This window comes from Rhinolophus hipposideros, assembly GCF_964194185.1.
Source record: "Rhinolophus hipposideros genome assembly, chromosome: 18".
Lineage (NCBI taxonomy): Eukaryota > Metazoa > Chordata > Mammalia > Chiroptera > Rhinolophidae > Rhinolophus > Rhinolophus hipposideros.
The window spans coordinates 51089501-51113496 of record NC_138064.1 but is presented as its reverse complement, the minus strand read 5'-3'; the positions used below and the strand labels follow the sequence as shown (position 1 = coordinate 51113496).

Here is a 23996-nt window from a genome sequence, read left to right as displayed (position 1 = left end):
TTGGGACTTGGGTCTTTCAAAGTTCATTCTTCTCTGCAGCCAGCTTAACATTTGCATCGAAAGCTAGAATGCATTACTAAGAAGACCAGATGAAAGCTTTGTTCAACTCTGAATGCTCCTTCTGCAGAAATACCTTTTGTTTGGCAAGCATAGTGAGAAAGTTTTATTTTTTTTTCAGTCGTCCTGATTACATGATATGTGCTTCCATAAAAGTGTGTTTAGAGTCAAAGGTATATTAGGTATTCTAGAATATAAAACTGCCATCCTTTTTTTTATACCATGGAATGGACTACACTTGGTAAACATAAAGTGCTTAGAAGTTTCTAGAAGTGAGTCATGGCATTACAACATTCTATAGCTGGCAGAGAGTGTTAGCATCTAGTCCATCTGCTTGTGCCAGAAGTGACCGACTCTAAACCAGCTCAGACCAATAACCGAATAATTAACCCCTGGTTAGCAGCCCTCATCCCCAACCCCAGCCCACCTGGCTTCCTTCTGCATCTCTTCCCACCTGGTTTGTGTTTGGAGAAAGCAGAGTAATTTTAGTATCAAATTAAAGATATAATACTAGAAATGTATATGTACTTCCTTCTTGAACAAATGTTTATGAAACACTTACTATAAGTTAGACACTGCTAAGCACAGGTATAAACCAGACAGGCACCTTCCCTGCCACGCAGGAGCTTGCTCTCTGAAGGGGAGATGCAGACAATTATAGAGGAAATGACAATGCATTTGAGAGGTACTGGAAGCTACTATAGGGCACTGACCTGCAAAGCTCGGTGTGGCTCAAGCAGTGGTTCTCAACGTCATCTGACCCAACCTCCCACTTTTATTACAAATAAATTTTGTAACCCTTTACTAGACTGAAATGAAATTCATAGGCATTATAGCCTACCTGCACACATCTTTCAAATAATATCAATGTAGTGTGTAAATGCAAAGGAGAGATAAAAATTAAGTAATTTATAAAGAAATAATATGTTCAATGATAGGTGCATGCACAGGCATGAACACACCATAAGACCCAGTGAAGTAAAAGATGTTTATACCTGTAGAAACGAGACAGATATGAAAGCAGGTGGGTCATAAACATGTTTAACATAGAGAAAGGCTTTCAACTGAGATCACTATAAACAGGGATTTCTCCTTTATGGATTTTCAGGGGAATGTTCCAAACCTGCAGAAGACATGGGATGATTTTCCTTTTTGTGAGAACGTCTAGCATTTTTTGATCCCCACCCACTAAATGCCAGTAACATGCCTCACCCAATTGTGGTGACAATCAAAACCACCCCTTGGAATTTCCTAAACGTCCCTAGGGAGTGGTGCCTCCCATATTGAGAACCACTGAACTGAGAGGAATGAATGAATGAATGAATGAATGAATGAATGAATGAATGAATGAATGAATGAATGAATGAAGATGAAGCTTAGATTTTATCCTGAGGCAATGGGAATCCAGTGAAAGGTTTTAAGGAGGGGGTTACCTAAATAAATGGCCTTTTAAAGAATCACTATGACTATAAGGTAGAATATTGATGGGGAAAGAGAACAGAGTAGAAGATGAGACATGTATTGGGCTGCCACTGTAGTGACCTAGGTGGCCCAAATTAGGGAAGTGACAGGGGAACAAAGAGCAGTAAATGCATCCTGGACACACTTAAGAGATCAGATTGACCAGGCTGTGATGGACTTGATGTGTGGGTCCTGTGGGGTGGGTAGGGAGTATTGATGATGAAGAGACAGGAGTTAGAGACGCCCTTCTTCAGTTTTCTGCCCTGAGCATCCTGGAAGGTGGTGGCATTATTTCCTGACAATAGGCACACAAGGGAAAGCCGATCTCAGGTGTCTGGTTTGCAGTGCCTGTGCGACAACCAATAGGCTTGGCTGTGCATATCTCTACAGATCTCTGCAGATCTGGAGCCCTTGATTGAGATGTGGGCAGGAGATGTAACTTCCGATGTCAGCAATCTATGGATGGTAACCAAAGTCATAGCATTGTCAAGGTCACCTAGGAACTGGGCATGGAGTCATAAGTGGGCCAATGAGAGAACCTTGAGGAACCTGACATTTAGGGATGTATGGTTGGAGAGTTACTGCATTGGCATGAAAAGTGAATTGGAGAGGAGGCAGTGGGGGTGGCAAAGCAAATTTTTCAAGAGATTTGGCTGTCAGGGAGTCAAATGGGGCCATGATAGGAGAAAAATGAGATCAAGAAGGTGATTTTCCAGATGGGAGGGACAAGCACATTTAAATGGCAGCTGAGAGGTAGAGATTGAAGAAAGAAAGCACAATCCCTAGAACAGTGTCCTGAGGGCCAAGGGAATGGCAGTGGGACACCTCCTCCACTGGGATCCCTCTTCTTCGTAAGCCCTGAGTCAGACAGATGGTGGCAGTCCCTGCAAGACGGGAGTTTAGGGGGCAAGAAAAGGAGGCTCCAGTCCCTCGCTGGGGTCTATTTTCTCTATGAAATAAAAGGAGGACAATGGCACATGCTGAGAGTACAAGGAGTGTGAGGTTAGAGGTTTGGGGAGTGCAGACACTTTGAAATGGTCATCTGGGGTTGAGATTCCACCCTCTGGCGAGTCAAAGGACAAATAGAGAAGGACTGGAGAGGGTCAAAGTAAAGGACCATGGAAACTAGTTTCAGTACAAAAGCAAAAAGACCAGGAGAGATTTGCCTGTGCCACCAGGTTCGCTCTCCTAACATGACCTGCTGAATTAAAACTTATTTTCAACGTTGTTTTTTTCCAGCAGTTGTGCAAAATGACCAACTTGGTGTCATCAATCTGCTGTACCAACATATTCTCTACTATGTCATCCAAGCCATGAATAAAATTTTTAAATAGTATTAGGTTATAACTTAGGTAAAATCTCAGGAAATACAAATGTATGCCTTTTCTTCACATAGATGTTAAGCTATGGGTAATTCCTCTTTGAGAATAAACTTATAATGATGCATTTGTTCCCACAATAGCTGTATGATCTAAGCCAGCAACTCCCAAAATGCGTCTGTGAAATATTGATTTTATGGGATGTTAGGATTACTTGAACATAGGACTAGGTTAAACAAGTCTGGAAACACTGAGTTTAAAAAGCATCTTTCTTGCAGGACTTCTCAGAGTCTCTGAGATATTAATCTATTCAGTGTATCTCCAAGAGGCAACATAGTTAACGCAGAACACCACTGTTCACATGTAATTGAAAAAGACAAAACTTTTAAAGAAGAAGTTTGTCAAAGTAGAGTTCCACAGTAATACTATCGAATGCCCTAAGCCATCATTTCTTAATTTATTACAGGTAGCCTAAAATCTTTCAAACCTAAGACAAATTTATTAGTAAGTTAAAATATAATAATGACAGTAAAAAGATAAAGGCTTATGTATTTTCTTTGCTATAGGTCAGTAAATGGAAATAATTAATGACTTTGTAAATATGTTGAAAACATTAAAATCTTCAGTCGTAAGCAATTTAAAGAATTGAATTGAATCTCTTTTTCAACCATTATTCTCATAGATGTGATATTTTATAACTAGAATCTTGAACAGGAGAGAGTTGTGAACATAAGCCTTCTTTTCTTATTTTAAAAGCTTGGTCTTATTCCCCAAATCAACTCATTGGAGAATTTCTTCAGTAAGTAGAATTTACATGAGTATCAGCTGCACAACTGTGTTGAACTCGCATCAGAAATGGGGCCTCGGGTGCTCCCCGGTGTGTGTGAAAGCCTCATCATAAGCATGTCTGCCAGGCTCCACAATGGGGCAGTGGGTGAGTATCTGTTTTGTGGGCTCTGCTGCAGCACTGCTATCGGTACAAATGCTTTTCTGGAATGTGAGCGAATCGATTTCATTTGTTTTAGCATCTACTCCCGTCAACCGTCAATGTAAGTACCACTTGCCCGATGATTAGATCCACAGAACAGTCTGTTGTGTAAGAGCCATAATGGGCAGATGAAAGAGGACTCGTGCAGTAGCATTAAGATGCTAGATTGCTGGAGCGGTGGTACTAAAATATTTATTGGAATCCTGGAATTTTAGGGCTGAAATGAGTTCTAAACAACTTCTTTCGTCCCCAAACCTTCCTTTAATAAAGGAGACTGTTGCCATCAGCCACGACAAAGAAATAAAAGGTCTCCAAACTGGAAAGGAAGAAGTAAAACTCATTATTTGCAGATGATATAGTATATATATTATATAATATATATTATACATTTTGTGTATGTCTATATATGTATATATGTGTGTATGTATATATACACATAGTTATATATATTTTAGTTATATATTTATATATATATATATATATATATATATATATATATATATATATATATCAGGGGTGCCAAAAATATACACATTAAAAATATACACATGTATTATTTTTCAAAGTTGAATTGAATTATGGTAACAATGTGTAGTATGACGTTTGCTCAAAAGATGAAGTTAATCAAATGAATGCCAGTGTCATTCATTGTATTACAATTTTAATAACAGTTTTTTTTTCCTTTCTTAAAAAATAAAAAAAAAATAAAAAATAAAATAAATAAATAAAGGAGACTGTTACCGTAGGGTCCAAAAAATTAGGTAACTCACCCATTTCACTAAGTTGTAGAGCAGAGTGTCTCACCCTTAGCACTTGAGATTTGGGGCTGGATAATACTTTGTTGTAGGGATGGGGTGGGTCTGTACTGTGCATTATGGGATGTTTAGCAATGTCCATACCCTCTATCCACCCGATACCAGTGGTACTTTGCCCCCGTTGTGACATCCAAACACATCTGCAGACTTTGTCATATGTCCCCTGGGGGACGAAATCTCTGCCACACCCAGTTGAGAACCACTGTTACAAAGCGAGAGCCTGGGCTTCCTCGTTCCAGGCAAGTGCTTTTCCTGTTATACTGCAGGGCTATGGCTTCAGCATATCCACAATCTCACGAAAGATATCAAATGAGGAAAACAAAGAATACAGTCCAGCACCACATAGATCTCCAGGAACTGAAGTGATAATATCAATAATAATAATAACTTTGGAGCAATTAATTATTAAAACAATATGACTTTCATTAGTTGAAGTAATGTTTATTATTAAGTTATACTTATTAAGTTATATTTATTGAGCACTCACTACGTGCCAAACACTGTTCTAAGTACGTCACAGGCAGGATGTCCTTAATCCTTATAATCCCATGAGGTAGATCCTATGTTATCCCCATTTAACAGGTAAGGGAGTTAAGGACTGGAGAGGCACCAAATAAAAGAGAGGTGAACTAAAGCTACTAATGGGATGAGGTGCTTCTCGGTTACTTCCTTCACCTCTAACTTCTGTCATTCATTCCCTGCAGCCTGCAAGTGTCACCCCCAGGGCTCAGCCCGGACCAGCTGCAGCCGGTTGGGAGGCCAGTGCCAGTGTAAGCCTCAGGTGACCGGACGCAGCTGTGACAGGTGCTTAACAGGAAGCTACGGTTTGGGGCGTCATGGTTGTCAGTGTACGTAGCAAAAAACAGATGGGGGAAACACACTTGTTCACAATCTTGGAGTTTCGAAGGCAGCAAAATTGATACGGGGATTCTAAAAGGGTTGGGCATTTGACTATTATTCAGTTATCTATGTAGATAAAATGTACTGATATTTTTCTACCATACTTCATTCATCCATTTACTGGGCACTGACTGTATGCAGAGCTCCAGTGGGAAGAGTCAATGATGATAAAAGCATGGCCCACGCTTCTGGGAGTTTGCAGTCTGAAGCAAATAGATGGGAGTCTGGGTGGGATGTGGCAACAGCATGAAGGGATTTGGCTGTGCAAACCCAGCTTTACGATCTGACCTGTAAGCCCGGTGGCTGGAAAGGCTAAAACAATGATAAGATTGGGAAGTTGAGAAAGGGGACAACACTGTCACCGGGATATTACTCTTTCTGATTCTGGGGTCAGGAACAGCCTTGGAACTCATGTTATAAGCCATCCATTAATAAGGGCTTCGATGCGGCTTCATCCATAGTTGGTAATTCAGTTCTTCTGGCTGTCATGTTCAGAGTATGTAGTTCTCTGTTACCATGTAAACCATCAGTGAAAACACTGGTCCCACAGAAACCTGCCTTAGGAAGCAGGAAAACCACGAGGTACGTTAATTCTCCCTTAGGGGAACCTCTTCGTAGTTATGGTTCAGAGATGGCACACTTTCCTGGTCACTGCCTACCTCCAAACAGCCCATCCGACAGCATGGGGCCATCACCACTTTTTCCCCCCTTTTCTTTCAAAAACAATTGTGAAATGCTTGAGATACACAAAGGGAGATACACAAACGAGCAAACATTTCTTCTATGTAGCCCCCTGTCAAACAAACAGGCATCACATTTTTGTATGGGAAAGACTGACTCAAAGGAGTTGAACAATTTACCAGAAAGGACTGAGCCTTTACTATCTCGTGTAGGAAAAAGAAAAATCTTACCATCTTGAAAGGGATTCTTATATTTTTTTATGGTCTTAAAGTTTGACTCCCAAGATATATGAAAGTTCAAGTCATTAAAAACATGTTACTTGTTTAGTTCCTCTGTAGAAACAACATTTATCAGACCCAGTTGGTCACCACTTACTGTTTATTGACTGAATTAATGAATTGTTATTTAGTAAACATTCGCCTGGTACTTGCTACTTACTATACGCGGGCTCTGTTGGAGGTAATTCCAAAACTCACTCTTCTCATCTTCATTGGGATGACATGGTATGATAAGTACAGCACAATTAGAGCTGTACCTCTCACCAGCACTCCACGGGCTCCCTAACCCAACTTGTTTCTCTTTGTTCTATCTAGCATGCTACTGCCACCCTCAAGGCTCAAAGAGTACTGTATGTGACCAAGTAACAGGACAGTGCCCCTGCCAGGAAGCGGTGGCAGCCACCATTGTGACCGGTGCCTGCAGGGCTATTTTGGATTTCCCAACTGCCCCCCTTGCTTTTGTAAATGGGTTCACTGAGCTCTGTGATCCAGAGACAGGACCATGCTTCAATCGTGGGGGTTTACAACTGGAAGAAACGGTGAAAGGTATGGAATTCTTATGCACTTTTATTTTTAATTTGTTTTTGTTCTGAGCTCACAACACTCTCCAAAGGACCACTTAGTGGAAACTCAACAATATTTAAGTGCGGAATGGTTGCTATCCGTGGGGAATATAGCATCATTCCATCGTCCTTCAAAATCTCATTATAAGCCATACAATGTCTGATTGAATCAATAACAGGCATTTGCCTGGCACCTTGCTTTTTATGTTCCTGAAATAAGACATGTAAATTAAGTACTATTATATTGAATTTCACAACTATACCATGGGACTTTCACTAGCAAAAAATCCTTGTACAGAGCAAATAAGCATTTTCTAAAATATTGAGTTTTCAGAGACACACCATCCTAATACATAGCAAATTCACCCTGGCTACTATGTGAGCTCTTCCTGGTAACATTTTGGTAAAAAGAAATTGCCTTCACAGGTGCATTGATCATTACTATGGAGACCCTCCTTCAGGACAGTCCTGCCGCCCTTGCCCATGTCCAAAGTTGCCCTGGAGCAATCAGCATTTTGCCCATTCCTGTTATCAGAGTCCTTGGAGCTCAGATGTAATCTGTAATTGTCTTCAAGGTTATGCAGGTATGCCGTATAGCTCATGACGGTTGTGTTCCTTCCATTCCACACTGCTATCTGAAAAATAATCATATGTTAATAATTTATCTGCCTTGGCCAAATGAGTGGTGCAGAATAAAAATTAATGATAAGAAAACACAATTTGGTAAATTGCTGCTTTACTGAACAAATCATTTGAATAATTCAAAAGCCAATGACAACTTAAAACCCATTCCACTGAGCTCTAATTTTTAAATAATGTTCTGGAAAAATAACTGACCAAATGATTTCAAACCAAATTAATTTATTTAAAATAAAATCATCACATGTTAAGATATATGTGTGATTAAGTAAATGTATATATGATATATATTACATATACACAAGCAATTAAAAAGTTTTTTTAAAAAGAAGTTAACTAGTCAAATGTTTTCTTTGGGGGGGGTGGGGATAAGGGGAAAGGTGAAGGGATTAGGAAGCAGCTGGTAACCACAAGATGGCCTCAGGGTTTTCTGAAAATTAATTTGGGGAACTTATTCAATAATGTCGTAAAGATTTTGTTGGGTATCCGATGGACATGCGTCCTATTTGGGAGACCACCTCAGAGATAATGTGGATGCCTGATCATGGCATTGTACACCAGAAGCTAAACATTAATGAATGCCAACTATAATTTTATATATATAATGTGATGGCTGGGTGTGAGGTCGGAGGGATAATGGATGGGGGGAGGGGGGTTCACAGTGTGAGGGATATAAATGACAAACGTCTAAGTATTACCTTGTCTTGTACACCTGAAACTAATAATAAAAAAAAAATGTTTTCTTTGTATAATTCCAAGCAATCAATTTGACTGGTATGTCACAGATAAAACTTATTTTTCCAGATGCCTGGAAGATTGCATGAGTCAATTCAATATCTGTGTCTGTTGCTCAATAAAAATTTTATTTTGCAGAGTTTAAGCATGAGTATAAATATATAATGCAAACAAGGGAAAAAAACTTATGTTTACTTGATTTAATCACACTTAGAAAATATGGTGCTTTTATTTTCTTCAGTGATAATTACCATCATGGTAATAAATTACATGGCTAATTGTTTTCTGTTACCTCTAAGGTTACACGTCTCTAGTTATTCTTATCCCTTCCCTTATAATCTCTTTTCCATGTGCACTCTGGCTTGGTGGTTGGTCAGTTTTTAGAACAGAGACTACAACTGGGCTATGAGAGCAATTCTAAATGGGAGGAACCAAAATGTGGAGAGTAGTCCACAGGTCGGGCAACTAAACCAGTGTAGTTGCCTCGTGGTTGAAAGGATAGAGTGTTGGCGAGAGGGATGGATTCTGTGTGCAGTACTTAATAAAAACACCCTCTTGAAGTCACACATCAAGAAAATTATTCTCACCCATCTTCACTTCTAAACCCCTATCTCAGGCAGCTGTTTCACCTCTAGGACTGGGTGAAAGTTGGGGTGCCTGGGGAAACAGGGGCTGAGATAAGCTTTGGGTCCTGGGGCACACTAGGGTGACCTCAGTTCTATATGAATCCAGGGGTCCTGTGCCCACAACACCAGGTTTTTAAGAAAGACTACAACTTCACCAACACTTTATAGCTCTGAATAATCATCTTATCCTGGGACTGAATAATAAAGTAAAATGAATGTTTTGTTTTAATTTAGAACACATGTCCTTATTCATCCTCAATGTGTGACCTCTCATTATCCCTAGAGGAGCCCAGTTAGTCTCTATTAGCACCAATCTCCATTCCCCCCCCCCATAGTTACACACACACACACACACACACCCCTTTCATCCCATCTCCTTTTCCCTCCCCATCTTTCAGGTAAGCAGTGTGAAGGATGCTCTGCTGGTTTCTATGGAGATCCAAGAATTTCTGGAGCGCCTTGCCGGCCCTGTGCCTGCAACAACAACATCGATGTAACTGACCCCGAGTCCTGCAGCCGATGGACGGGCAGTGCCTTAAATGTCTGCACAACACTCAGGGGCCCAACTGCCAGCTCTGCAAACCAGGTCACTTTGGATCAGCCCACTATCAGACCTGCAGAAGTAAGTCTGCAAGGACCTGGGGGACAATGTGGCAGTGGAGTGGCAGCTCATAAATGTGCCGGCAGCTCTCCTATGCTTGTTTCGGTTAGGCCAGCAGTGTCAGCGCCCACTGGGTGAGGGGGGTTGCACTGAACTCATCAGCAGAAATGGGTGTAGTGCCATGACAAGTATTTCGGCTGCAGCTACAAGGTACTCATGGGTGTTAGTAGTTTGCCTTTGTGATTGTTACCTTCAAAAACCTGCCCTAGTGGATTCTGAGCATTGCTTCTCAGAGTATGGTCCAAGGTGCACTGTGCCAGAATCACCTGGGGACAGGGGTGGGGCATTAACATGCAGACTCCTGGGCTGGACCTCGGACCCATGGAATTGAATCTCTGGGAGTGAGGCCCAGGAATCTGCTTTGTGACAAGCTCATCAAGTGACTTAAATGTATAAATACGAGAATAATTGATGTAGAAGGGGACAAGGGTTTAATTCTATGATAAAGAAAGAGGAGAAATAAATTGCTCATTTTCAGGAGTTCACCCAAGTCAATTTAGTAAACCATTTGTTTTCAGATCTTTTATATAAATGGAATTTTGGTGAATGGCATGAGGGAAAAAGTGAGACTTCCGGTCTTCCTAAATGTAAACTCCTGAAACGCAGCAGGCAGAACCATACGAAATTGCTCTTTTGGGAGAGCAACAACAGTTGAATGGGTTCAACCCATTTTGATTCTTTGATAAATTCTGTATTATTGTATGGTGTTTCATCCTTAAACCCTTTGAGGAAATGATAAATCCAGGTCTAAAAAGCTATTTGCATGGGTTGTTGAATGCCAGCGTTTTCACTGACTTTTGCTCCTGTTATCTCAGGGTGCTCCTGTCATCCTGCTGGCGTGAATGCCACTGCGTGTCCCCCTGGCCAGGGAGCTTGCCTCTGTGACCCTGACACTGGCACATGGCCTTGTCTGCCCAACGTCACAGGATGGACCTGTGACCATTGTGCTGATGGGTACTGGAAACTGATCCCTGGCAGAGGATGTCAGCCATGTGACTGTGACCCCCGGACCTCACACAGCAGCCACTGTGACCAGGCAAGATACATTAAAGTTACTAAAGTCATCTTGTATATTTCCTGTCCTTGTCCCATATGAACATTTCTTCAGGGAGTGCTGCTTCCTTCATGTGGGAATGGTATTAGAAACTAAGATCTGGGCACCAGGTGACCACGCCTGTTTCACACGCTCCCCTCTACTCCTCACGCCTGCAACCACCACCCATGGAAATCAGTAAATCTCCACATGACTGCTTGGCTTCCTAATTCATGAGGAGCTCCTAATGTTCATGATATCACTCTCTGGCACGCTTAGGCCTTTTGGAAAGCATATTTGTAGCAGCAAAGACCACAGCTCAGTCATAGAAACTGAGGGAAGCCTGTAAGGCTGAAAATCAGATGGCATTGGTTTAACCAAAGAGCTCCTTATGACAAGAATATCTGGGGTTGTCTGGTCTATAGGGATTCCTAGGGGAAGGCGGCTCTTTACACTTTCACTGGAGTACAGAAGACATGTGAACATTCAGATTCTCAGCTGTTTAAATAACTATGATAAATGTCTCTATCTCAGCCAGTAGGTGGTCCCCAGTGCATTCTTACAGACAGATCCAAACGTGCCGTCCAATATTTTCATCAACAGTTTAGATGGAGTTGGAGAAACATGCTTATCAGATTTGCCGATATTGCAAAGTTGTAAGTTAATGTGATAACGACAGAACAAGAGACAAGATATCCTAATAGGCTGTCTTGTTGTCTGGAAACAAGATGAAATGTTAACAGGATACAAGTAAAGTTTTGCAATTGGGTCTTAAAAATTTGCATAAATACAGGGTGAGAGTAATAACTTGGCACCAGCTCATGTGAAGAACATCTGAGGATTTTCATTGTGTGCTTCAAGCGAGCCAGCGGTGTGGCTGGGCTGTCAAAGAGGCAATGCCCATTCAGGCTAGACTAAGGGGAGGGCCATATCCAGGTTCAATGCAGTTGTCCCATTGTCCTCTCTACTAGCCAGACAGCTCCATGAGCAGTGTTGTCATTTCTAAATACCATATTTTAAACATTATATTGGCAAACTAATATGTGTCCAAAGGAAGACAATCAAGATGATGAATAGAACCATGCTATTCTGTGATGAAGTCTTGAAGGAATTAGAGGTGGTCAGCCTTAAGAGGAGAAGCAAACGCAAGTTGAAAATGACTATTTCTAGGTGGGGAAATGACTGTAAGAGGAAAGAGGGAGGCTGCCTGTTTTGTGCAATTCATAATACAGGCCTCAAAACAATGGGAACAAGTTACAAGGAGCAGATTCTGCATCGGTGTAATGAAGCATTGCCCAACAATCAAGGACAACCAGCAATATGACAGTCCTCAGGGGCAACGAGCTCCCCATAACCCTCTCTATTTGAACAGAAGCTAGTAGTTACTCCAAAGAGGGGTAGAAGCTTAGATCCAGTCACTGTATGAATCCAGCTACTTATTCCCTGGAAGCCTACTGGTAGAGTTGTTGTTTAAGCATATTTGGTCAAGTATAACCCAGGACCACTACCATAGTGATTTGCTTCTATGTTTTTCTCCTGTTAATTTTCCAACCACTTTGGTTTTTAGAAAAGCTGATCAAGAATCCAGCTGGGAGGGTACAGAAAAGTTCAACACTCTCACAAAACACGGTTAATAACTGTCATTAAATGATTAAGCCTCAAGCACACACACACACACACACACACACACACACACAAATGTTTTGTTGAGCAAAACACTGTGACCCAATAGGGAGAAACTCCATTTGGACATTCCATCATGGAAAAAATATTTGCCAAATTAATTGATGAATGTTAGTCCAGGTCTTTGGCCTCTTTGTGTTATGGGAGAACTCTCATAACTGTAGAGGAAAAGAATGTGGCCCATTTCCCATTATGTGTTTTGTTTTCATTTATATCTGTGTGTGTTTCCCAGTTTGGGGCCACCTGTCCTTGAACAGCTGGAAGCAGGCAGTATATTCAAGAGCCCTAAGCAAAAAAAACACATTAACTCCTGATCCTTGGTATCGTCGGGGGTGGTTGCTGGCCGTGGGAACCATCCTTCCTCTGACTTTGCACAGCTGAATGTTCTAAATCACTGGTGGGAAAACTGCTCCGTATTAAAATGTATTAATTTTTTAGATCAGAAAGCTTGTCAATTCCTCACCCATGACTGTTCTCACAGCTTACAGGCCAGTGTCTCTGTAAATTAGGCTATGATGGGAAGCCCTGCACAGAGTGCAAGGAAAATTATTATGGTGATCCACTGGGGCGATGTATTGGTAAGTACTAGTGATTCTAAAACAATGTGTACAGTCAACCTGGTCCAACACAGGCACGCTATGAACCAACTGAATTTCAAACTCCTGTGTTTGGTAGACAACTCACAAAATTAATCCCAGTTTTGAAGATAATATTTTTAGCCCTATAAAAAGATTTTTTTTCTCCTGTGTTGAAACTTTAGGCTACATTAAATGTTAGCCTATATTCAAATGTGTAGCCTATATTAACTTTCCTCAAAGTCATTAACACGGAACAGACCTCCGAGGTCATCACTCGTAGCCAATGTCCTGCTACTTGAAGCATGTTGACAACAACAGCTCCTCTGGGTTGAAGTACAGGCTGGGAGATGGATCACAGGAAGCCAGCAGAGGGCACGTTTCCTGACCGTGGCTCTCTCATAACACTGAGCCTATCACGTATTCACTTATTCATTTATTTTAAAATATCCATAGAGTGCTCTAGGTAGAGAACAAATAAGGGAAGGCCCCGAACCTCATGGAGTTCACGTTCTAGTGCCTCTCATGCCATGTCTTAGCTCTTGTTGTAAGATTGAGATTGCCGCGATCTGTAGAAGTTCCTGCAGAGAGGGACGTGTTCTTACATCTGAGTGGTCAGTACAGGCGCGCCTAGTCACACGTAGCTCCTGAGCCCTGGCAGTGTGGCTTGAGCAAATGAGGGGAAGAATGGTTTATCTTATTTAATTTATTTAAATTGAAATAACTCCATGTGGTTAGTGGCTACCATGTTGGGCAGCACACACTTAAAATCTAGGTTGGTTCTAGAAGGGATTTTTGAATCTCCCTTTAACGTCAACTTCCAAAAGAAATCAATTAAAGGAGTATCAGATGTCGTGTGGTTATCATTGTGGTCACCTCTATATAGCTCTTTCCTCTGTTCCATTCCTTTATAAATGTGCTTTTGTGGTCCCAACAGAGCCTTCATTTTTTTTCCCCGATTCAAATGTATATTCTCACTTACTCGGTTTTCTGAGTGGAACCGCTCATTTAAAAAGCAGGAATGAATTTTGGTTCTTGGAAAATCTGTCTTAGCCTCTTTCCCTGTATCCCTCTAATGTTTCAGTAATCTTATTTTATAAAAATGCTTTTGTCTTTTATAGAGAAAACTTTGCAAACGGTAAAATCAGGCCACTGACCACACTAAAACTCCTGGGGAAGAGCTGTTAATAAGGGGGAGCCTTGGGTGAAGTGACACAGTGCCACCTCCACAGGTTCCTGCCAAGGCCTCTGGACCAAGGCAGATAGATGATATCTGGTTGAGGAGCCTAGTGTGTTCATCAGTTTTTACACATAATTGGCATTATTTTTATCCAAGCTGTCAAACGCATCTTTAAATTACTTGTTCCCTGCAGTTAGTCCAATGACATAGGCTAGTGATTCCCTGACCTTTTGGAAACAGAAGTAACTTCAATAGCTCACTCAGCCTCCACCCTCAGACTTAAACAAAAATCTATTTAATTGAAGTGCATGTAGCATAGTTGTGTTTTTTTTTAATCAAGACAGAATGAATTTAATTTTCTCCCTTTTAAAAAGGACTTTCTTTTTTTTAGAGTAGTTTTAGGTTCACAGCAAAATTGAGAGGAAGGTACAGAAATTTCCTATATACCCCCACCCCCACACGTACATAACCACCCTAATTATCAACATCCCCAAGAGAGTAGAACGTCTGATACGAGTGATAAACCTACATTGACATATTGTAATCACCAATGTCCATAATTTACATTATGTTTCACTCTTGGTATTGTCTATTCTGTGGGTTTGGACAAGTGTCTAATGACATGTATCCATCATTATGGTGTCGTACAGAATATTTCTACTGCCGCGAAAGTCCTCCAGGCTCTGCCTAGTCTACCCACCCTCACCCCCACAACCGCAGATCTTTTTATTGTCTCCATAGTTTTGCCTTTTCCAGAATGTCCTATAGTGGGAATAATATAGTATGTATGCTTTTCAAGTGGGCTTATTTCACTTAATAATGAGCATTTAAGGTTCTTCCATGTCTTTCCATGGCTTGAAGCTCATTTCTTTTTAACACTGAATAATATTTTATTGTCGAGTTGTATCACCTACTGAAGGATATCTTGGTTATTTTCAAGTTTTGGCAATTATCAGTAAAGGTGCTATAAACATTCGTGTGCAGGTTTTTGAGTGGACATAAGTTTTCAACTCTTTTTGAGAATGGAATAGTTCTCTTATAACAGAAGATGGCATGGGTCAGCAAACTCAGGCTGGGTTTTACTGAGAAATAGTGAGGTCATGGGAATTCTTAGAAAGTCTGGGATATGCCTGAGTGATATGGGGGCAGTAGCATGGTCACTAGTGGGCCATCCACCATTAGATTCATGGTCCTCAATGAAATATATAAAGAATCCACACGTGAACACTCGTATTCACAGTAAAAAGACACCCAATATTTTCCATATAGAAACTATGAACTGATTTGTTAGTGGAATGAAAAGAATGCTGTATTTTATTGGCCATTGCACAGATCTCTGAAATTATACTGTTTTAAACATTCACCTTAGAAATGAGAGTTGGGGAGATTCTCTGGAAAGAGGAAAGGTCTTTATTTTTGAGCGAGTCATAAGCTAAAAACCAAGTGACTGACATTCTCTCCTCCTTCTCTCTTCCTTTTTAGCATGTGACTGCAACAGGGAAGGTACTCAGGAGCCCATCTGTGACCGGGACACGGGCACGTGCAGCTGCCGGGAGGGTGTTGGTGGCCAGCGGTGTGACCACTGTGCGAGGGGTCATGGCCAGGAATTCCCTGCTTGTCTGCGGTGTCACTTGTGCTTTGATCAATGGGACCACACCATTTATTCCCTCTCCAGAGCAGTGCAAGGGTTAATTGGGCTGGTTGCTGACATAGAAGATAAAAGAGAGACCCTGCCTGTCTGTGAGACAGACTTCAAAGGCCTCCGAGAGAACATGTCTGAAATAGAAAGGATTTTGAAACATCCTGTTTTCTCTTCTGGGGAATTCTTAAAAGTCAAGGATTATCATGACTCTGTTCGGTAAGATTTGTGCTCAAGCAATAGATAGTCAAGTTCCTGATTTATCTTCTGCTGCGCTTCAAAAGCCTCCAATTTAGAAATGTATGTTGATGTTAGGGAAATGATAATTTTCTAGTTAATAATCAGTCTAGTGATTGTTTGTCTCTTTCTTACCTAGTGAGAATTACATGTGATTTTTCCAGATGCCATTGATTATACAAAATACTAGGCATTAAGAGGTTTTTTGGGAACCCAAACCCAGCAGAGCTGAAAGACATGAAACTGGAAGTAAGATAGTGTCTAATACAAATATTTTAAACCATGCTCTCAAGAAAATTTGCTACATTTTCTAAAAATCTTCAGTTGTTTAGAAGTCCATATCTTAATGTGAAGTCTTAAAACGAGCATGATAATTCTTTCAAAATGCGGTATCATTTTTATTATACGTTATTGAATTCTTTTTTCATTCATCAAACATTGCTAGAGATTGTGTTGGTTGCTCCAGGTCAGGGATCAGCCAACCAAAGCCCACAGGTGAAATTCAACACAGCACCTGTTTTTGTAAATAAAGTTTCATTGGCTCACAGTCACACCCATTTATTTACATGTCCTCTGTGGCTGTGGCTGCTTTCCCTCTGCCACAGCAGGGTTCAGGTGACAGAGACACTGTGGCTCCCGGGGCCTGAAATATTTACTATCTGGCCCTTTACAGAAAAAGTTTGCCAAACTGCAAAACTCATCTTGGGCAAAACCAAGATGAGTTGGGTATAATTTCCACCCTTCCAGGAACACAAAATCTACTAAGAAACCAAAAAAATTGTGGTTCTACAGCAAATATCCACCCCTTCCCCCCTGAGGTTCCAGGATTAAGAAATAGTTGAAGCTGCAGAGTTTTATGTTATACAAAACACATGTATAAATATAAGAACATTTATTATCAATAGGCAAAAATCCCAGCGCTATATGGTAATTGCTTAAATGTTACACAAAGAAGAAGATGTAATCCACTTGGATAGTTCAGAGAAAAGACCATCTGCACCATAAGCAGTGCTGCGGGCCCGGGGAGGTGACATGGCCATGTCAGGCTGGCAGGAGACAACAGGCCACCTACACCCTGGTAAAGACTGTTGCCCCGCAGGATTTGGGCTCTGTATTCCCACATCTCCCACTTTTCAAAAGATCAGACATCCAGACTTTTATGGAAACATCACGTCTATAACACATAAGCAGCTAATCCAATAGGGTTTTTTAAAAGCACTGTATATGCCAACGAAACATGTCTGAGAATGAGTTTTGGCTCATGAACCACTGGTTTGTGGTTATAGAAAATGGCAAAGTAGAAGTGAGAAAGCAGACTGAGCCAATCCACGGTGAACATTCTAGACAAAGAGGCTGCAAGAGCCCTGAGCAGAGCCAGAGAGAAGAGGACAGAAGCAGGACCAGACCTGACGGGATGAGGAGAGCCTTGGCTACTGGGCCTCTGGAACCAGAAGCCAAATGTCTCTCAGCTCCTGGTCCATCCGCTGAGCTCCGATGCCGCTTCACCAGCCGCCCAATCACCACCTCTCCTCTGATCCTGTCCCTGACCTCCTCACACTACTCCGTCTTCCCACTTCTTTGTGGCTCATCTGCTGTTGCCTCAGGGAGGGCTTCCCAGGGCCAGAGGCTGCCTTCTCCGTGCCTGTATTCTCCAGGCCTGGTTACATCACAAACGTTTGCTGGGTAAATGACAAAGCTAAGAGGGGTGAGGGGGACAGAGAACCCAGGACACCACGAGCATAGATTCAGGAGTCAAACCACCTTGGTTCGACACCGTTCACTGCTGCGTGGCCTTAGGCAACTTATTTAACTTCTCCAAGCTTCAGTTTCTCCATCTAATAGATAGATAACGTCTCTATTTCATAGGGTTGTGAAAATCACTCAAGTCAAGCCACTTCGCATGCTGTCTGGCACATAGTAAGTGCTTCAAGAGTACCAATTATAATAGTACTTACTATTATTGTTTTTTTATTATCATCCTAAAGAATTATAGTCCTGACAGTTGCAGTCTAAAGGAAAAGGCTATAGATTAGAAGCGAGAGTGAGAGCAGAACATGCCAGGAAGCATTCGTTAAGGCTTTGCACTTGTGCCAAGATAAATAGTCCCATGAGTTTGTATTGTAATTTCCCCCAACTGTAGTCTTCAAAATTTGCACCCAGTTTCCCCCTCTTGAGGGACACACTAATTATTCACTTGAACCAACTCTGAGCTGCACCAGGCAAATCGAAGTGGGATCACGGTGCCACCGTCAAAGCGGGAGGAGATGGTAGATGAACACACCAGAGTGCGCTCAGCCCCAAGGAAATCTGCTCGACATTTGTGGAAATTCAAAGTGAAGACTGTACAGAAGTAGCCCTAAAAGGAAACTTCCTGGAAGCAGATTTATTCTAAATGAGGAACTGACCTTCGCCCTAGGATGGGGGAGGGGTTTGTGTTGAAAGCCAAACGTACATTGGATCTCCTGGACTGATTGGGCCATGTATGAATACATGTTTTTGAAAACCTAAAGCAAAGGGAGACAGGAAGGGTATAAATAGTTGAAATTGAAAGATTCAAAAACCTGTATTCTACGAGACCTTGTATGCTGATCATATTTTACGTGAGTGTTGAAATATTCCAGGAAGCTGAATTAACAAGAAACAGATAAGCCATAAACAGAATTATAAATTGTCAAATAAAAAATGGGGAGGGGGAAGCGAATCTATTCTAATTATGAGGTAATTGCCCTAATAATGAGGACAACTTTTTACATCTTTTTTTTCCCACCAATCTATGAAATGTAATACAAGCTTCACTACATTTACTCTCATTTTCCCCTATAGGAAACAAATCATGCAGCTAAGCAAGCAACTGAAAACAGCGTATGAATTTCAGGATCTGAAAGAAACAATAGTAAACATGAGGAGGGAAGCAGACCTCTTACTTGAAAATCTTCAGGAAGAAATTGATTTGCACTCCAGTGGCCCTAATGCAAGCATCATGGGTAAGTGAGAAAACATACTTCAGCTGTCTGTGTCTGGACGAAGGTTGGTGAAATCCATGGGCATTCCATCACTGAGTCACCCTGTGCTTGCTGCCATGGCGCCCGAGCACTTCAGAACATGAAAACACACCCACTGAAGGTATTATTTGTACATGAATATTTCAACTTTTTAAACATTGCAGAGCCTGGATAGCATTTGCTCAAAATAATGAATAAAGCCAACAATGTCTGATACTAAACAAATACTAAAAACCAAAGTAATCTTCTAGTGCCAAATCACGCAAGGGGTCTTGTGAAATCAGCAACTTAGAAATTCTCACATGGCCAAAAAGAAAACGAGAGAGATATGTTTCTATGCCTTCCTGAGTACAAGCCACTCCACGTCCAGCAACCATAAATGCAGAGGAATATGAGGCAAAAAGGACTTTCTTATAAGAACTTTGTAGAGGTTTGGACGCATGTGACATGCTAGAAGCCCATAATTCATGCTGTGTACTGCTCAAAAATGAGTGGGAACTGTGCCAAAGCCAGATCAACTTGGAGGAGAAATGGCACTCTGAAGCACAACTTTGATTAGCTCCTCTCCTGAGCTCTGATGAGACCCCTGTTATTACTGGACAACTTGTCGTTACCAGGAGAGAGCACTGAACTTGTATTCGCACCTAACCCATCTAATTGAGAGGTAAAGCGAAAGTATAAGTGAAACCCACCTCAAGGCAAAAGCATTGTCTGCTCTTCCTTGTTCTATATGCGTGTTCCAGATCATGACCTAAAAGGAAAAACAAATAGATGACAATTATGACCATAAAGAAAGACTTAAATTTAGTGAAATAACTATTGATGATGCTCAGTAAATGCTATGTCGGGAGTAAGGAAGTTGCTCTGATTCCTAATCTGGAAGAAGGTGCCCGCTGAAAGAACTGAAAATCCATCAGGGGTCACCCAAGCCGGTTGGAGGAAGGGAAAATTGCCCTCGTGCTAATCTTCTCCAAACTTGCAGTCCAATAGCAGGTCGTGAGCCTTTTCTCTGTGCCTCACACTGTGCTGGGCAGTAGAAATGGGAAACTGGGCACAGCAAGCTTTGCCCTAAGGTTATTCCCATCTAGTGGGAAGACAGGCATCTAGACAATCCCAAACAGTGAGAAGACTACATTAGAGCATCTCCAAGCTGCTTTGGGAACAGAGTGGCAAGAAGGGGATTCTTCCTGGGTGTGGTAAGAAAGGCTTCAGGGAGTAGGTGACAAATGAATTGGACTTCACAGATTGAAGATAAATAAAGGAAGAAAATCATTCCATGCAATAGGAACATGGTTTCGTTTTGTTTTGTTTCATGATAAGTGAAAACCATGATACATTAAGAGTATGTTAGTATAAGAACCGGAAGGTGTAAAAGCTATAGTGGGTTGGCACCTGGATTAGGGTTATGTAGGGACTAAAGGGCCGGACCCTGGCCTCTGGTTCCTGAAATATGGAGTTATGGTTCAAAGCCCTCATATATCATCATTTACATTAAAATATACCTCATTTTAATGAAAATATGGACAAGTGCTTAAAAACACAGGTTCCAGACTCAAACTACCTGGCTTCAAATCCTGGTTTTCCCTCTTACCGTCAGCGAGACCTCAGGCAAATAACTTCAGTTAGCAGAGCCCGGTTTTCTCACTTGTGAAGCGAGGGTGATCATAGGAATGCACACCTCCCAGTGTTTTGTGAAGATTAAGGGAGAAAGTTATTGGGAAGGACAGGCACATAGAAAGCACTCGAGTGTGAGCCATTGTCGCCAGCCTCGCCAGCCTCGACGTCAGAGGTCAGCAGTCCTCCAGCGTCTGCAGCCAGTCCTACCCACAGCCTGTTTATGTAGATGAAGTTTCATTGGAAGACAGCCTTGCAGGTTCTTTTATGTATTGTCTGGGGTTGCTTTCACTCAGCAATGGCAGAGTTGACGAGTTGTGACAGAGATGTTCTGCCTGTCAAACCTAAAATATTTATTCTCTGGTCTTTTGCAGAACAAGTTCATCAGCTCCTGCTCTGTATAGCTAGGTAAACTGAGTTGGCTTATCATATTAGGGTTCGTAATTAATACTAATTAACATATAATTAATACACTTGTGGAACACTTCACAGAGTATTTTCATATTAGCGCACTTAATCCTCACAAATTATTACCAATTTACAGATAAGCAAACACAATCTAAGAGATTAACCAATTTGCTCAAGGATAAACCCAGACCATAAAGAGTGACCCAACACTCAAACCCTGTCTCAATGTTCGATTATATCTATATATCTGTATTTACTACACTATGTCTAATCCTTCCCCAGTAAGTGCAAACTGAAGGAATGCACTTCAGGATGTTTGATTTTCTGTTGGTCATTGAGACCAACACAGCAGTCAAACTGTGGAAAGATTATTCTGACAGCTGATGTGTAATTTCATTTGTTTTCACAAAATGTATCTTCCCTCAATTGGTGCTGCTTGTCGACTCCTCAGAGAACATCAAGAAGTATTATCAGAGATCTTCATCTGCAGAAAAGAAAACTAACGAAACTACTTCCATCATAAATAACTCTGATAAAAACAGAAATGACTTACTTACCATTTTAGATACACTAACCTCAAAAGAAAACTCGTCACTGGAAAAGTTAAAGCAGATTAAAATACCAGATATCCAAATATTGAAGCAAAAGGTAAATATTCGTGATGGTGTAGTAAACAATCTGTGGTTTTTCCATGGTATACAGACCACTTCGATTGTATTTTCCTGCCTTAGATTTTATTTCTTTTTAATTTTCAATTTATTTCATAAATGTATGTAGCAAATATGCTCAGTTCTATAATGTATAAATAAATAAATACATTTTTTATTTCTTAAGACAAAGTTTGAGAAAAATCAAAGAATAAAGATTGTGGTTTGATTTTATTGCTTTATAGTATTTACTATTTCCAAAATGGTACAGATTACAGGCATTTACTCCTCCTGCCTCCTTATAAGTAAAAGGTAATTTTTATTTTTAGAAAATGAAATTAATATGGGAATGCTAGATATCTGACAATTTCCCCCCAAAACTGTGAAATATAAAAAGAACACTCATTGGCACAATGCTGATAACAAATAATTTAGATACTGATTCAGTTACCTAGGAAACACATAATGGGTCACATCTATGTACTTAAACATGAACAACTACTGAAGGAATGCATATGAATAGAGCAGTACCTTGTCTCACTGAGCCTGGATGGTATTTGGAAAAAAATCTGCCAGCAAGATTGCTTTTTAACATAAGTCATTTCTGCTGTCAGGTGTGTGGAGAACCAGGGGACATGCCATGTGTGCCTGCATCCCGTGGTGTCCCAAACGGTTGTGACTCCCTAACCCTCTCGACGAATGCCCTGCAGAAAGCTCAGGCAGCAGAGCCTATGCTTCATAATTTGGGCAACCAGGTTCAAGGGTTGAAGAATCAGGTAAATAATGTCTTCCCTTGCTTTATTTGTAAAGCTATAGCAATAAAAAAAGCAAACTATTTGAAATTTTATAAACTGCCAGTTAGCTTCTAAGCAAAAGGATAGATTCTAGATATTAGGTCATCTTATGCCTGGAAATATAGGATAAAAATATAGATATAGATATAAATGTAGATTCAGAAGTAAATGTGAATAATGACATATTTTCTATTTCTATAAAATTTATGTATATGAAGGTGGGACAATTAAGTTCTTGAACTTTCCACTGTGCGTGTGTAAATAAATATATATTTGTAGGACATAGACTTGTGTGGACATGTTTCTTTTATAGCAAACGACATAGAAATGTGAAGACGCCTAGCCTTGGAGATTTGAAAACTATAGATCTCTCAAAGTAAAGAATAATTTTTCATCAGTTCAAGAGTATATTTGAAATCTACCAAATACACAACATGTAATGTTAGAATTTAATGTAATGTTAAAAAATATTTTCCTAGGAATATACCCTATGCCTTGAACTCCTTCCTATGTTGGTAAACATGGTAAAGTTGTTTTAATATTTAATTACCTGATAATTGAATCTCTAATAATTTTAAATGATTTCATTTACTTTTCTGATCATATTGATAGTGAATATAATTTTTAATTATCTAGTTTTCTGCAGTTTTTTTTTTTGTGTGTGAATACATTATATTGAAAAAATGAATACAATTTTAGGTTTAAGGTGAAGTAATTTAACAGTCTCTTCCTGAATATAGCATTGACTAATCTCCACTGAGATTTCATCTGTGGATACATTGTATATATCTTGAAAGGATTAATACAATTTTAGATATTCTGTGAATACATTGTATTCATCTTGAGAACAAGATGATGATGTGTTCCCTAGCTTGCTGCTTTTTGACAGTATACATAGAGCCTTAGATGAAGAAACAGCTCTTAAAGAGCTGATTTTCTTTAACCAATTTAAGTTAACTATTATATCAGTCAGCATTCTTGTTTGCAAGCAACAGAAACCAACTCCTGAACAAAAAGGAAATGTATCTGAAGACATCTCAGATTGAGAGGAGGAGAGGGGCCAAGCTCGGGGAAGGGGTGAGAAGTGCCCCTATGCTATGTGCCTGCGTGGGCACACACAGAAACACTCACGCGAACACACACAAAGAGCAAGTTTGCCCTGTGAGCCTGAGCTCCAGCTGCTCCTGCATCCTTGCTCCGCGTGCGCCAGAACCTCAGATTAGCCAAGCGGGAGGATTTCCCTGTACATGCTAAATCTTGGAAAGTTTTATTTACATAGTCATAATTCTGTATAGCTACACAGTTTTTCACTTATGTGTTAGTCTTCATTATTTTAATAAATATACATTGAGTACCTACTATGTGCCAGGCATTTATCTAAATGATGGAAATACAGCAGTGAATATAACAAATGCAAATCCTGGTCCTGCGTTCTGGTAGTTAAGCAATCCTTAACTGTTT

At 40.6% G+C, this 23996-nt stretch overlaps 1 protein-coding gene across 1 annotated transcript in view; it reads left to right on the top strand.

Moving 5' to 3' along the window:
- Window positions 1-23996, top strand: part of LAMB4 (laminin subunit beta 4) — a gene marked incomplete at its 5' end in the record, with an annotated part of 95338 nt that overhangs the window by 53079 nt on the left and 18263 nt on the right. The window contains 16 exon segments of the mRNA XM_081079719.1: window positions 3594-3641; window positions 3645-3771; window positions 5345-5488; window positions 6815-6895; window positions 6898-6962; window positions 6964-7009; window positions 7012-7045; window positions 7489-7646; window positions 9461-9589; window positions 9592-9684; window positions 10539-10759; window positions 12921-13017; window positions 15677-16052; window positions 18894-19054; window positions 21546-21742; window positions 22356-22517. Of these exon segments, the coding sequence (XP_080935845.1) occupies window positions 3594-3641; window positions 3645-3771; window positions 5345-5488; window positions 6815-6895; window positions 6898-6962; window positions 6964-7009; window positions 7012-7045; window positions 7489-7646; window positions 9461-9589; window positions 9592-9684; window positions 10539-10759; window positions 12921-13017; window positions 15677-16052; window positions 18894-19054; window positions 21546-21742; window positions 22356-22517 (2139 nt within the window).